This window comes from Drosophila takahashii, chromosome 3L, assembly GCF_030179915.1.
Source record: "Drosophila takahashii strain IR98-3 E-12201 chromosome 3L, DtakHiC1v2, whole genome shotgun sequence".
In the NCBI taxonomy this organism is placed as follows: domain Eukaryota; kingdom Metazoa; phylum Arthropoda; class Insecta; order Diptera; family Drosophilidae; genus Drosophila; species Drosophila takahashii.
Window position 1 is genome coordinate 32,822,047 of NC_091680.1, and position 14,769 is coordinate 32,836,815.

Genomic DNA, 14,769 nt, shown 5'->3' on the forward strand with positions numbered 1-14,769 from the left:
TGGCAACAACATAACTAAAAAAACAAGAAAGGAAGCTAGCTTCGGATAGCCGAAGCTTATATACCCTTGCAGATAAAGCAAATACCTATAGTTTAATGCTCACTCGGTGCAGTTCCAGGGATTCCAGATTCAGCGTGCATATTTAAATTTTGTTTTTAAGCTGTCAAAAATCAAAACGCCTACTTCCTACAAAGTTACAATGAATTTTCTTATATTTGTTTGAATATTCCTATGGGAGCCTTAAGATTTAGTGGTCCGATCCGGCTCGCTCCGACATATGTACTACCTGCAATAGAAAGAAGACTTTCGGGAAAGTTTCATCGCGATAGTTTTAAAACTGAGAGACTAGTTCGCATAGAAACGGACAGACGAACAGACGGACATGGCTAGATAGACTCGGCTATTTGTGCTGATCAAGAATATATATACTTTATGTGGTTAGAAACGTCTCCTTCACTGCGTTGCAAACATCTGACTGAAATTATAATACCCTCTGCAAGGGTATAACAAGAAGGATACACAAATTTATCAGATGTCCGTCGCTCTAACGAAAATATATACATATAATATATACCTATTTATTTGTTTTTCTTAACAGAAAAGCATTTAAAGATGGTCTAAACATCTAAACAATTGGGATTATTTTAAACATAAATGAATATACTTTAATGTATTTATTTGTCAATTTACAGGTCAAACATATGAATTTATTAGTTTTTGTAATCGAACTTTTGGTTGGTTTCGAAATCGTTCTGCTTTAATTCGATGCAGTTCGTGTCCTTTTGTAGAAACATAAAATGGTGAAATTCCGGTTTTTTTTAAAACGATTTTATTTCCTAATGTAAAATGCATATAGTCAATTTCTTTATTATTGTGATGAAGAGCTGAATTGGAAAATGGCATTCCTTTTACTTCGGTGAATCTATTTCTAGTATATTGCTGTTGAACAATGTTGAAATTTGTTTCATTAGCTATATTTTGATAGGATCTTTGTCTCATTAAACCAATAAAAAATGCTTTCACAATATGTTGAAGGTTTGTAGACCCCTCAATTTTAGCATATAAATCTTTTATGCCTATAACTTTACAAATTGTTTGTATTGCCCGATGGCATACTAAGCCATATCCATCAGGTTTTTGAAAACAAAAAATTTTCGTATTTCCAAAATCTGTACGAAAGTCATGATAAATAGTCCTATTTTCACACAGGTCTACGTTGATTAGTTTTTGTCCTGCACGATTTTTTGACTTTCGAAGTGCCGTACGAGCTTCTGGCGCTTTAACAGTAGCAAATCCAGCTAAGCCGCTCCCATTTCCCGTGACCGATAAGACGGAATATCTTCTTTTCCTACCCATATTTCCTTTCATAATAAAAACAATTTTGTTTTCCAAAACTCGAGTATCGAATGATGTAAACTCTTCATCGCCAACAGTATCGGGCTGTCCAATACTTCGTCCAGGCATTTTACTTCCGGACCAACCACGATCTATTGGATTTAACTTCATCAACCTAAAATTTCCCATTGAATCACGTAATTTCATTATTCCGTTTTCTCTATCTACGTTTTCATCAAGTTTCTGCTGATGAATGATTTCATTTCCACGCATGATAGGTGAATTCAATCCGGGCCATAAACGGCTTATTTTTCCAAAGCCTATAGTTTGTCCTTTGTTGAGATCCTTTGCAACTTTCTTCCCACTTCCTTTCCCACGACCTCTTTTTTTTCCAGCGTTGCTAACCGCAGTTACTCCACGCCAAATGTCTTCAGCAGGCACTAAAAGAAAAGAAGATATATCTTTACCAAAGTGTTTTTAATTTAAACGACGTACGAGAAAATAATAATTTTAAAACTTTCCGATCGGCTATTTACCTATTAATAAAATCAACTATACAAAATGTTAATAATGGTATTAAATAAAAAAATTCCCGAATTTCACTTTTCAGATCTGTTTCTCATAACATTTTTGAAGTGAAATTTCTTTAGGCGCGTTATGCGTTTTTGGGGACGGAGTAAAACCAATTCATGGCCGTCACGAAAATCTTCTTCCCTATCACCGATATTCATATATTGCTCTCTCTTTTTCTGTCTTATAATCTGCCTGCACTCGGCAGTAGCAGAGACAAATTTCGGCCGGTCCGTCATTCTCTTTTGCGCTTAACCGTTATGTTCAGCTAGCGACCAAAATTTGGCTGGACTAATATTCGTGAAGCAGCGACATGTGTATGCCCTTACTTTTAGGGAGCATTATTATTTTTCGAAATAAAGAAATTAATTTCCTGTTATAAACTTAAATTGTTTATTCATAAAATTTGATTCAATTTTTTATTTAACTTGATTTTATAAGTTCATTTTTTTAGTTGAGTTTAAAAAAATGGTCCATAAATATTTATTTAAATATAGAAAATTAGAAAAGCACCCTTGTTTTTTATAGCAAACCCGGGAACTTTGAAATTCAATTACAAGAGAACCATGGCCGACTGCCAAATTCTTTTTGCACGTAAATTCTTAAGAAATCGCGGTCCATCGAGGATAATTTTTTCGCGAATTTCGGGGGTGAGCCCGCTAATGTATAGTATTACCAAAAAAACTATTCCCTGGGGGCGGGTTTTTTTATGCAGAAAAATATGCGACAAATTTAAAAACGATCAATTGAGCCGTTTAGAAATGCCGATGAACACGGACTTTTAAAAACGTGGTTTCGAGAAAAACATGTCACATGTAAAACATGTATAGAGCACTTTAAAAAGACGTTTTGCGGTGTTCACTGTATCTCCGCCAAAAATTGATGAATTTCCATTCCGCTTTTAGATTTCGTTTAAGAATAGAAAAATCCCGCCCCCTGGGAAGTTTTATTTTTTATTTTTTTACTTTAAATATTTTATTAAGCCGTGCAAAATCAAAAATTATTTTTTTTTGAAAAATTTTACTAGTACTAATTACATCCTAACTTCCAAAGTTCTTTTAGATTGTCTTAAAACTTTTTTGTATAATCTTAAGATGTTAATCTACAAGAAAAGAAATATAAAACAATTGGATTTCTTTTTTTGCAAGACCCTACCATTAATTATTGTTTAGCTTTTAACTAAAATAATAAAAAAAAATATATATATTTCGAGACATCAAAAAAAGAAAACAAGAAAGAAAGCTAGCTTCGGCCAGCCGAAGGTTATATACCCTTGCAGATCATTCCTATTAATTAACAAATCGCAAAAATGTTCAATTTTCTAATATTTCTCATTAATTTTCCGATCGTTCCTATGGCAGCTATATGATATAGTCGTCCGATTTTGATCAAATTAAAATTGAAATTCGGAAATATTTAAAAAGAGTCATATCCTAGAGTAGAAGATAATACAATAAAAACCAAAGAAGCTAGAATTTATTTCCTATTACTTTTCCATTAATTTACCGATCGTTCCTATGGCAGCTATATGATATAGTAGTCAGATTTTTTAAATATTTAATTCGAAATTCAGAAATATTTAAAAAATAACATCCCCAAAAGTAGAAGGTAATATTTAAAAAAACAACGAAGCTAGAATTTTTTTAACGTTTTTTTTTCCGATCCTTCCTATGGGAGCTATAAGATATAGTTGTCCGATCCGGTCGGCTCCGACATATATACTACCTGCAAAAGAAAGAAGACTTTTGGGAAAGTTTCATCCCGATAGCTCAAAAACTGAGAGACTAGTTTGCGTAGAAACAGACAGACGGACAGACGGACATGGCTAGATCGACTCGTCTAGTGATGCTGATCAAGAATATATATACTTTATGGGGTCGGAAACGTCTCCTTCACGGCGTTGCAAACTTCTGACTGAATTCATAATACCCTCTGCAAGGGTATAAAAACAATATTAGAAAACGTCTGCCCCTTGCGGGAATCGAACTCGCATCAACATCGCTGATCAACGCTTTAACCAGCACGACCATAAACCGAGTTGAAAATGTTGGACAGAAAACCCTTTTCGACTTTTATATGTTGTTGGCCCTAGATTATAGAAATTACAAAAATGAAATTTTGTCGAAAATGTGTTGCCACCCCACCGGGAAAATTCCTCTGGAAAATAACATATTTTCAAGATGTTTCTCCATAAAAGCGGAAGGGACAAAACCTCATTCACCCCTTACATTTCTTCCATCTTTGGTTTCAAAATACACAGGGGTGACACAAAAAGTAAGGGGGAAATGAGGTTTCTATCTGGATCTCTGGCAGAAGAATGCAGGACAAAATCCACTGGTTTTTCGACTTCCCGCATTATAGATTTTCCACACGTACCCAGTTATGGTTTTCCTCCACTTGCAATATCTGCTTTTCTACACCCTCCCAGTTTTGTTTCTTCCAGACCCTCGCAGTTTTGGTTTTGCACTGCTTTCCAGTATCTGATTTTCCACAATAAAAATCATGTTTTTTGTAATATTTGTTTGTGTATTTATTAATAATATTTACAATCGAAGCATTGGAATTAAAAATGTTTAATGCCTAAAGCATTCCCGGGTTTTGCTTGGCCGAATGCAGTTCTTAGGTATCCATGTCTTGTCTGTCTTCTGAAAATATCAAAAATAATTAAGATATGAATGTAAGACCAAAAATAATAATAAGAGTAATTACCATTATTACGTCTCCGCACAAAATTAAAGGATCTGGTTTGCCATGGCCGATCATTTACCCTCTGTTCAGCTGTTTTATGTCGGGTATCTATATCAAAAACAAGAGAGAACGCTATAGTCGGGTGCCCCGACTATCAGATACCCGTTACTCAGCTAAAGGGAGTGCGAAAGAGATGGAGAAAAACTTTGATCCACCGTAACTTTTTAACGAATGGTCCGATTTAAAAAATTTCTTCTACATTTCGATAGGTATTGATAAACACAATAAAACTGCATTTTTACTTTTCCAAAATATTGAAATTTTTAAAATCGTATATAAGCGATTGTGGGCGTTAGTGGGGGCGTGGCACCCTTTTGAAACAAACTTGCGCTGCGTAGGAACTCCTAGAATCTGCATGCAAAATGTCAATCTTCTAGCTTTTATAGTTTCGGAGATCTCAGCGTTCATACAGACAGACAGACAGACGGACAGACAGACGGACAGACGGACATGGCTAGATCGACTTGGCTAGTGATCCCAATCAAGAATATATATAGTTTATAGGGTCGGAAACGCTTCCTTCTACCTGTTACATACTTTTGCACGAATCTAATATACCCTTTTACTCTACGAGTAACGGGTATAACTATGAGAAGAAAAAATAAAATATGACAAACGCAGGCGCAACACTTCTGGTCCCAAGAAGTCTCAGTCGGCCTGGCTGAAATAAATTTAATATTTTGATGAATTTAAACAACTAAGTTAGTACTGAAGTACTATTTATACAACCATTTAATGAACACCTCACATCATTTACCACTGGTAAAGATTAAAAACATTTCAAGTGTCACTGAAATGCAGAATTTGTGTTGAAGATAGCATCCCGGAGGCGTATATTTATTAATGGCGAAAATATCTGTGATACTAACCTTTGTAACGCTGAAATAAAGATTATAAAAAGACAAAATTTATTTTATCACTCACCTTTTTATTGCTTTTTAGATTAAAATTAACTATTTTCACTTTTTTTTCACTTTTTCCAACAAATTTAAAAATGATGTGACCCTGCATTATATTCTCGATAATACCAAAATAAATAAAAAAAAAAATACATTTCGTTGTAAAGTTGGGTCACACTTTGGCGCCGAATAAATATTTCCTTTAAACAATACTTTTCAGGGACCGTAATCATTAAAGGTTACGTATATTATAGGTATATTAGGCATTTTTCGTGTTATTAATACTACCAACACGAATTTTTATTTTTTAACAACACTTAAAAATGGCTTAGGCCACGATCTGACGATCAAATTATTTTATTTCACAGAAAATACTTAAAAATGTGTAAAACAATAATAGTTTTCTTTGTAATTTAATGGAAATCCTTGATAAATGTGATCAAATATTTTAATCGTCTTAGCGTGGCTTTTCTTTATAATTTTTTTTTTGAATCCCACATTCATTCTTATTATTATTTGTAAACATTTTGAGTAAAATAAATTAAAATCATCAATAAATATTATGATTATAGACATTTTGATTATAATTATTTAGTTTAATTTATTTGATTAAAAATTAATAATATTTTTTCTACGAATTTTAAAATTACTAAAAATTTAAGATAAATGTGAGAACAAGATTTTTGGTTTTGGTGTAAATAATAGGATTGTTTAATATTATAAGTTGGTGATTTTTTTGTTAAAAGAATTATAATCGTAGTGCCATAGAAATCACACAGCGCATAAGTGGCCTGATAGCGATGCTACTCAGAAACCCACCCCCATTTAACGCTCAGAAATTATCTGTCCCCACACCGCCGCCTGCAAAAAGGAACAGGATTTCAAGTACACAAAAACCAACTTCTCACTTTCCCGCTGGGACGTTCTCGCACACATACACACAAGGCCCACTTACACTTATGCATTGTGTACTCAATAAACGAATTCTAAAAATAGAACAAGCTCTTTCCCGCTTTTCTCCTTGCCGACAACAGTTTGAACAGAAAGTCAGAGTTATGCCCTCTCTATATAATGTATACTCTTTGGTAGGACATCTCGAACAAATGTCTCTATGGAAAGTCACAAGTGCCAAATGACATGTCACGAGTGATTCACCCGGTGATTCACGAGTGAAAACTGATTTCTGGAACTGAAGGGTATATATATATTTATATTTTAAATATATTTGTGTATTTATGTGTATATATGTATTTGCACCATGTGTGAGCGCGCTCAGAGTGAAGAGATATAAATAATATATATTAAGAGCATTTTGACTGAAATCCATGTTTTAATACATACATAAAATAAAACAAGAAAAGAAGCTAGCTTCGGCTTGCCGAACCCTTGCAGATTATTCTATTAATTTACAAAACGCAAAAATTATAATTTGTTAAAAACTAAAATTTTATCTCATTTGCTTTAATCTTAGTTTTAGCCATTATAATCTTTATGTGTCCCGTCTCTTATTGTTTGATGTATTTTTCTCGTGAACTCGCATTTTTGCCCTAATTGACAAAGGGTCCCGCGCGTAACAGGCACGTGCTTGGTATCGTTGGTAGTGCTCGTAGTACGTCAACGTCCATAATATATTCCTATGAGAGCCATAAGATATAGTGGTCCGATCCGACTCGTTCCGACATATGTACTACCTGCAGTAGAAATAAGACTTTTGGGAAAGTTTCATCGCGATAGCTTTAAAACTGAGAGACTAGTTCGCATAGAAACGGACAGACGGGCATGTCTAGATGGATTCGGCTTTTGGTGCTGATCAAAAATATATATAATTTATGTGGTCGGAAAAGTCTCCTTCCCGGCGTTGCAAACATCTAACTAAAATTATATTACCCTCTGCAAGGGTATAAAAATAGTACTTTACTATTTTCGGTAATTTCCATGTAGGGGAGAGTGGGGCAATTTCGTCACTGGGGCCATTATGTCACCTGCAATATCTCGGAACCCATAAGTCGTAAAAATATATAATTTTTTTTGTTTTAGTCCTTCAAGACGGCATGACACAACCAATGCATTTTTTTTTTGCACAGAAAGTCAAGATAATTAAGCTATAATATTAAGTGTGTTTTAATAGTTCAAAAGCTACATTTAGTTCTCTACGAAATTTTTTCTGTATGCCACAATTGAAAAGGGATAATATACAGTTTTTTTTATACAATACACAGTGCTATAATGTGCATTTCTGCGTTAGTGATTTTTAACTTCGGCCCTAATTTCGGAAGAAAAATAATTATTTCTAAAAAAGTAATGTGTGGGGAAATCTCGCCACCCTATGCTTAGGGTAAATTCGTACCTATTTTAAATACATATTTTTTTTATTTGACGAGCTGGCTAACGAACAGACTACCAGCAGCAGCAACAAATATAGGACGTCAACAAAAATGGTACGCTTGATCAGTGTAGCATATTTACAGGCGTTAAACTCCCTACATTATTCCGGTGACGAAATTGCCCCAGTGGTGTGGCGATTTTAACCCCATATGTGGCGAGATTGCCCCAGTATATTGATTTTACTTTTTAATTTTTTATAAATCACCAAGGTAATTAAAAAAAAGGGGAATGTCACATTTTAAAGCTTGGTGCTAACCGCATTCAACAATAAAAATAGAAATAAGAGAACGTGTCTCAAGATGGACAAAAAATAGCTTTGAAAAAATGCTGACGAAATTGACCCACTCTCCCCTACTTTGTTGTTCAAAGTTCGAAAAATGCTGAAATTGGTCCACTTTCCGGAGATCTCAGAGGCAAACGGATTCATGGTTTGATTCGATGTTAAAGTTTTTTAAACGATACACTTTTTATCTTTTGAACCCCATACTTAGAATAATTTTAGGATTTTTATTAAAGGAGAAACAAATTTTAGAAAACATAGTCAAAAAACATAAAAGCATTCAGCTGTGGTCAAAATAGTAGTAGTATTTTCGCCCTGTGTTTTTAAAAGTTTGTCGTTGTAATTTACCTTCCCTGGTAATATTGTATTGATGATAATTGTACTATTAGACTAATTGGATAAGAAAAGTGACAACAACAAACATTTAAAAACACAGGGCGGCAACACTATTTATATTTTAAAAGATGCAAATATGATAAAAGATGCAAATGCTGCAGAGTTTAATTAATATCTAATAACAAATATAGTTCATACCGCTTTTGCAAGATTGGACCGTAATTCATTATTATTCATGTTCTGATGGTGGTCTTAAAACATTTATTTCAGAGAAAGTGCGCAAAAGTGCACTTTTATACTTACTGAGTTTAAAGAGTTTAAAGTAATGCCACGGTCCCTTGGAATTTGTTATCGCGGGGGTGCGCGTAACTCTCTTTGGGCAAAATTCGTATGTAACTTGTGTTGATGCTCACGCAGATTCCAACCGGATACCGCCCGAAGAGATTTCTTTGTCACCCCTATGCTGGCAAATCACATTTAATATGGAAAGACACTTTCGCCAGATTCTGAAAGACAAAGTGTCTCAGGAAAACAGGTTCCTAAAAAAAACAAACGGAAATGCTCAGTGTCTGAGCAAGACACTTTGAAACAAAAAACACTTTGAGAGTGTCTCTCAATAACTTTTTCCATTGTGTCCTAAGGTAACGGATCTTATTCTGACAGCTTGATCTAGCCATGTCCGTCTGTCTGTTTCTACGCAAACTAGTCTCTCAGTTTTTGAGCTATCGGGATGAAACTTTCCGAAAAGTCTAGGGATGCTGATCATATAAACTTTATGGGGTCGGAAACGTCTCCTTCACTGCGTTGATAACTTCTGACTGAAATCATAATACCCTCTGCAAGGGTATAAAAACAAAGGCTGGAAGACTCTCCTTTATTGAACAAAATTAAAATACCATTTAAAGGGATGCAGAGGCCAACCCAGCGGGAATGTGAGAAGTTGGTTTTTGTGTTCTTGAAATCCTGTTCCTTTTTGCAGGCGGCGGTGTAGGGATAGATAATTTCTGAGCGCTAAATGAGGGTGGGTTTCTGAGTAGCATCAATATCAGGCCATTTATGCGCTGTGTGATTTCTGTGGCACTACGATTATAATATTTTTAAACAAGAAAATCACCAACTTATAATATTCAAAAATCCTATGATTTACACCAAAACCAAAAGACTTGTTCTCACATTTAGTTTTAATTTTTAGTAATTTTAAAAGTCGTAGAAAAAATATTAATAATTGTTAATCAAAAAAATTAAACTATATAACATTATTATCATAATGTCTATAATGATAATATTAATTTATTTTACTCAACATTTTTCAAATAATAATAAGGATGAATGTGGGATTCAACCAAATTATAGAGAAAAGCCACGGTAAGACGATTAAAATATTTGATCACATTTATCAAGGAATTACATTAAATTACAAAGAAAACTATTGTTGCTTTTTACATTTTTAAACATTTTCTGTGAAATAAAATAATTTGATCGTCAGATCGTGGCCTAAGCCATTTTTAAGTGTTGTTAAAATATAAAAATTCGTGTTGGTGGTATTGATAACACGAAAAATGCCTAACATACCAATAATATACGTAACCTTTAATGATTACGGTCCCTGAAAAGTATTTTTTAAACGAAATACTTATTTGGCGCCAAAGTGTGACCGGACTTTACAACGAAATTTATATCAAATCTGCATTTAGTATTATCAAGTATATGATGCAGGGTCACATCATTTTTAAATTTGTTGGAAAAAGTGAAAAAAAAGTGAAAATAGTTCATTTTAATCTAAAAAACAATAAAAAGGTGAGTGATAAAATGAATTTTGTCTTTTTATAACCTTTATTTCAGCGTTACAAAGGTTAGTATCACAGATATTTTCCCCATTAATAAATATACGCCTCCGGATGCTATCTTCAACACAAATTCTGCATTTCAGTGACACTTGAAATGTTTTTAATCTTTACCAGTGGTAAATGGTGTGAGGTGTTCATTAAATGGTTGTATAAATAGTACTTCAGTACTAACTTAGTTGTTTAACTTAATCAAAATATTACATTTATTTCAGCCAGGCCGACTGAGACTTCTTGGGACCAGAAGTGTTGCGCCTGCGTTTGTCATATTTTATTTTTTCTTCTCATAGTTTTTGATATAGATACCCGACATAAAACAACTGAACAGAGGGTAAATGATCGGCCATGGCAAACCAGGCATAATTTCTGGAGAGATCCTTTAATTTTGTGCGGAGACCTAATAATGGTAATTACTCTTATTATTATTCCTGGTCTTACATTCATATCTAAATTATGTTTGATATTTTCAGAAGACAGACAAGAAATGGATATCTAAGTACTGCATTCGGCCAAGCAAAACCCGGGAATGCTTCAGGCATTAAAAATTTGTAGTTCCAATGCTTCGATTGTAAATATTATTAATAAATACACAAACAAATATTACAAAAAACATGATTTTTATTGTGGAAAATCAGATACTGCAAAGCAGTGCAAAACCAAAACTGCGAGGGTCTGGAAAAACCAAAACTGGGAGGGTGTAGAAAAGCAGATATTGCAAGTGGAGGAAAACCATAACTGGGTACGTGTGGAAAATCTATAATGCGGGAAGTCGAAAAACCAGTGGATTTTGTCCTGCATTCTTCTGCCAGAGATCCAGATAGAAACCTCATTTCCCCCTTACTTTTTGTGTCACCCCCGTGTATTTTGAAACCAGAGATGGAAGAAATGTAAGGGGTGAATGAGGTTTAGTCCCTTCCGCTTCTATGGAGAAACCTCTTGAAAATATGTTATTTTCCAGAGGAATTTTCCCGGTGGGAAGTTTAAGCATCTTTTTGTTGGTGGTGGTGCGTCTGCATTCGTTTCATAGGACTATGTAAAAAGGACGCCCAAAGTCGGTATAGAAAACCCGTGGGGTCCAAGTGAGTTTCATTTTTGATCAAAAAAAAATAAAAATCAACAATAATCATTATTTTTGAGTGCTTGATTTTTTGGTTCAAAAAATAGATCAATAACACAGGTCGACAAAATCAAGCCTTTTTTTGGCCCAAGAATAAACGCTACAAAACCTGAAAGAATTTTACTTGTAAATTACCACCTCATACTTGGAAACTTTCCATCACGTCGAAGTTTTTAGAAATCCGTGGTCAAAGTTCCAAATTTTCGATTTTTAGGCACTTTTTGCGGCTTAATAGTAAGAAAACCTTTCGTAGCCCAGAGCCACAATTTAGCGAAAGTGGTACCTTGAATCTTTAACTTTAAGAGTGTCCAATCACAAATTTTGGCGACCTCTATTTCTTTAGCTACAATGGATTTTACAGAAGTACTTTTTGTCACTTTTTATACCCTTGTAGGGGGTATTATGATTTCAGTCAGATGTTTGCAACGCAGTGAAGGAGACGTTTCCGACCACATAAAGTATATATATTCTTGATCGGCACCAATAGCCGAGTCTATCTAGCCATGTCCGTCTGTCCGTCTGTCTGTCTGTCTGTCTGTCCGTCTGTCCATCTGTCCGTTTCTATGCGAACTAGTCTCTCAGTTTTAAAGCTATCGCGATAAAACTTTCCCGAAAGTATTCTTTCTATTGCAGGTAGTACATATGTCGGAGCGAGCCGGATCGGACCGCTATATCTTAAGGCTTCCATAGGAATATTCAAACAAATATAAGAAAATTAATTGTAACTTTGTAGGAAGTAGGCGTTTTGATTCTTGACTACTTAAAAACAAAATATAAATAAATAGAAACGCTGAATCTGGAATCCCTGGAACTGCACCGAGTGAGCAATTTTTTATCTGCAAGGGTATATAAGCTTCGGCTGGCCGAAGGTAGCTTCCTTTCTTGTTTTCATCTATAGTAGCCTGATATTTTCCTTGTTGAACTGAGACCCGTACACATACAATACATTAAAAATATCAGGCTACTATAGATGAAAACAAGAGAGAACGTTATAGTCGGGTGCCCCGACTATCAGATACACGTTACTCAGGTAAAGGGAGTGCGAGGGAGATGGAGATATAGATTGAAAACTTTGATCACGCATAACTTTTTAACGAATGGTCCGATTTGAAAAATTTCTTCTTCATTTCGATAGGTATTGATAAACACAATATACTTGTATACTTGTAAATTAATATGAAATAAACCAAATCCATGCTTAGTCCTTGAATTATTTGACCTATAATCTTCAAACTAACCTAAGACAGAAAAAAAGGTATAATGAAATGATAAACGAGAGAGGAATACTACAAGTTTCACTTCTGTCGTGCGTAGGCTTGACACACCCATTTTTTTTTACTCCGCGATTAAGATTTGAGTCCATCTTCACATTCTAAAGGATAAATGAATTAAAAACTCAAAGGATCTTAAAATATAAATTTATTTTTCATTTAACTAAAGAAATGACCCATGGGAAGTGCATATTTTTTCGCAGTTTCAGCTCATCCAGAGCTGACGAGAGCTAATGATTATGAATTAAAGTTGTCTTAACATTACCACAAAACAAAATTGGAAGTCCACATAACGAAAAAATGTTAGAAAACACAATATTTTTAGACGGAACTACGCCAAAAGTCCTTCCCACGGGTCGAGAGTAGTTTTACTTGGCAACAACAACAAAAGGCATTGTATCCATGTAAAGTTGACTTTAAATTGTTGGTAAACAAAAGGGTAGTCATGCCAAATTAAAAAAAAAAAGTTATTGGTTGGCTATGGCCTTATTTTTTTGGGTTTTTTTTAATTAATTCATAAAAAATAGTTGTAAAATATTTAAAAAATCATAACATTATTAAACACTAATATCAAAGATATATTCTGCGTTTAAATTATTTTGTTAACATGTTTTGTTTAGTTTTTATGGGCTGTTAAAGTTTTTGGTGTAGACTGGTTGAAATAAGCTGAACCACTGTAGTTCAACGCAGCCGGTGGATACCGATTCGCCAGACTGAAAGTAGCCCTGACGTACGATAGGGATAAGCGGATTTAACATAAAGTGCTAAATAAATGTATACATCTATTTTTTTTATATTTTACTTACGTTTGTTAAAAAAACTTGTATTACGTAAGGAACAGTAACTTGGTAAAATGGGATTCTTAGAAATTAACAAGTTTTGCCCATAATTTAAAATGTTCGATCTCCAGACAGGAAAAAATAATTGTCTGATAAATGTTCGATTCATCTTACGGAACTATTTTTAAAAATCGCTATTGGTTGCTGGCCTAAGCAAAGAAAATAAGCATGAAAAAATTTAGCGTCAAATGTGAAACATTTAAAAATGAATGTATACCCTTTTCCTATACAGTTCACACGTTGGAAACAGTTGGGATTTTTGATAAATGTGAAACTGCAATTCCCGCAGAGCACATCCACATCAATCATCCGATAACAACTAATAGCCTCTTCCCATAGAGTATGAAACGATTGAGATTTTTGACAAATGCGAAATTCTTGTTCCCATAGATTTTCCATCCATATCCACATCCAATAACAGATGACTTGAAGAGCTCAACTCAACATAAACTAAGGGGATTTCAACTCGGCAAAACTGTCGTAAAATTGTGTTCTTCTAATCTTATTGTAGAATAATACAATATATAGCAAAGGATACTAGCTTAAAACATATCTGAGCTTTTATAATAATGCATGCATATTGCTGACTGGGGGAGAGCCTAACCTCCCGTACCCCACACTCCGCTCTTACTACGCCTCTGTCTAGCCAATATTAATATGGCAAATTTGTAAACAAACCCAAATTTCTGCTGTTTTGGTAATTTATAGCAACTTTGGAACTTAATAGGAGTCCATAGTACACTTTTAACTAATATTAGTTATTATTTACGAAGTGCAGAATATATTTTGAGTCTTGCTGCAAACATTGATGTTTTCGTACGCAGAACAGCTTACATTTTGTCCCACTCATGGCAAAATGTATAGCTGTTCTTCAATGTGTGCAGCAATGTCTCAGAATGTGTTCTTCATTTCGCAAATAATAACTAATATTAATTTAAAGTGTACAATGTACTCCTATAAAGTTCCAAAGTGGCTGTAAATTACCAAAACAGCACAAATTTGGTTTTGTTTACAAATTTCTCATAATAATATTGGCTAGACAGAGGCGTAGTAAGAGCGGAGTGTGGGGTACGAGACGTTAGGCTCCCCCCAGTCAGCAATATGTATGAATACTCGTTATAGGATATTTTATAAAAGCTCTTAAA

The 14,769-nt window shown here is 34.2% G+C and overlaps 1 protein-coding gene across 1 annotated transcript; it reads right to left on the reverse strand.

Annotated features, from left to right (window-relative positions):
• Positions 1-639: 639 nt before the first annotated feature.
• On the reverse strand, positions 640-13,807 carry mRpS5 (mitochondrial ribosomal protein S5). The gene is made up of 2 exons (XM_017137893.3): positions 13,592-13,807; positions 640-1,775 (listed from the first exon to the last, which is right to left on the reverse strand). Exons 1-2 carry the CDS (start codon positions 13,731-13,733, stop codon positions 694-696), a joined length of 1,224 nt encoding a protein of 407 aa, XP_016993382.1. The 5' UTR covers positions 13,734-13,807; the 3' UTR covers positions 640-693.
• Between the last annotated feature and the right edge of the window lie 962 nt (positions 13,808-14,769).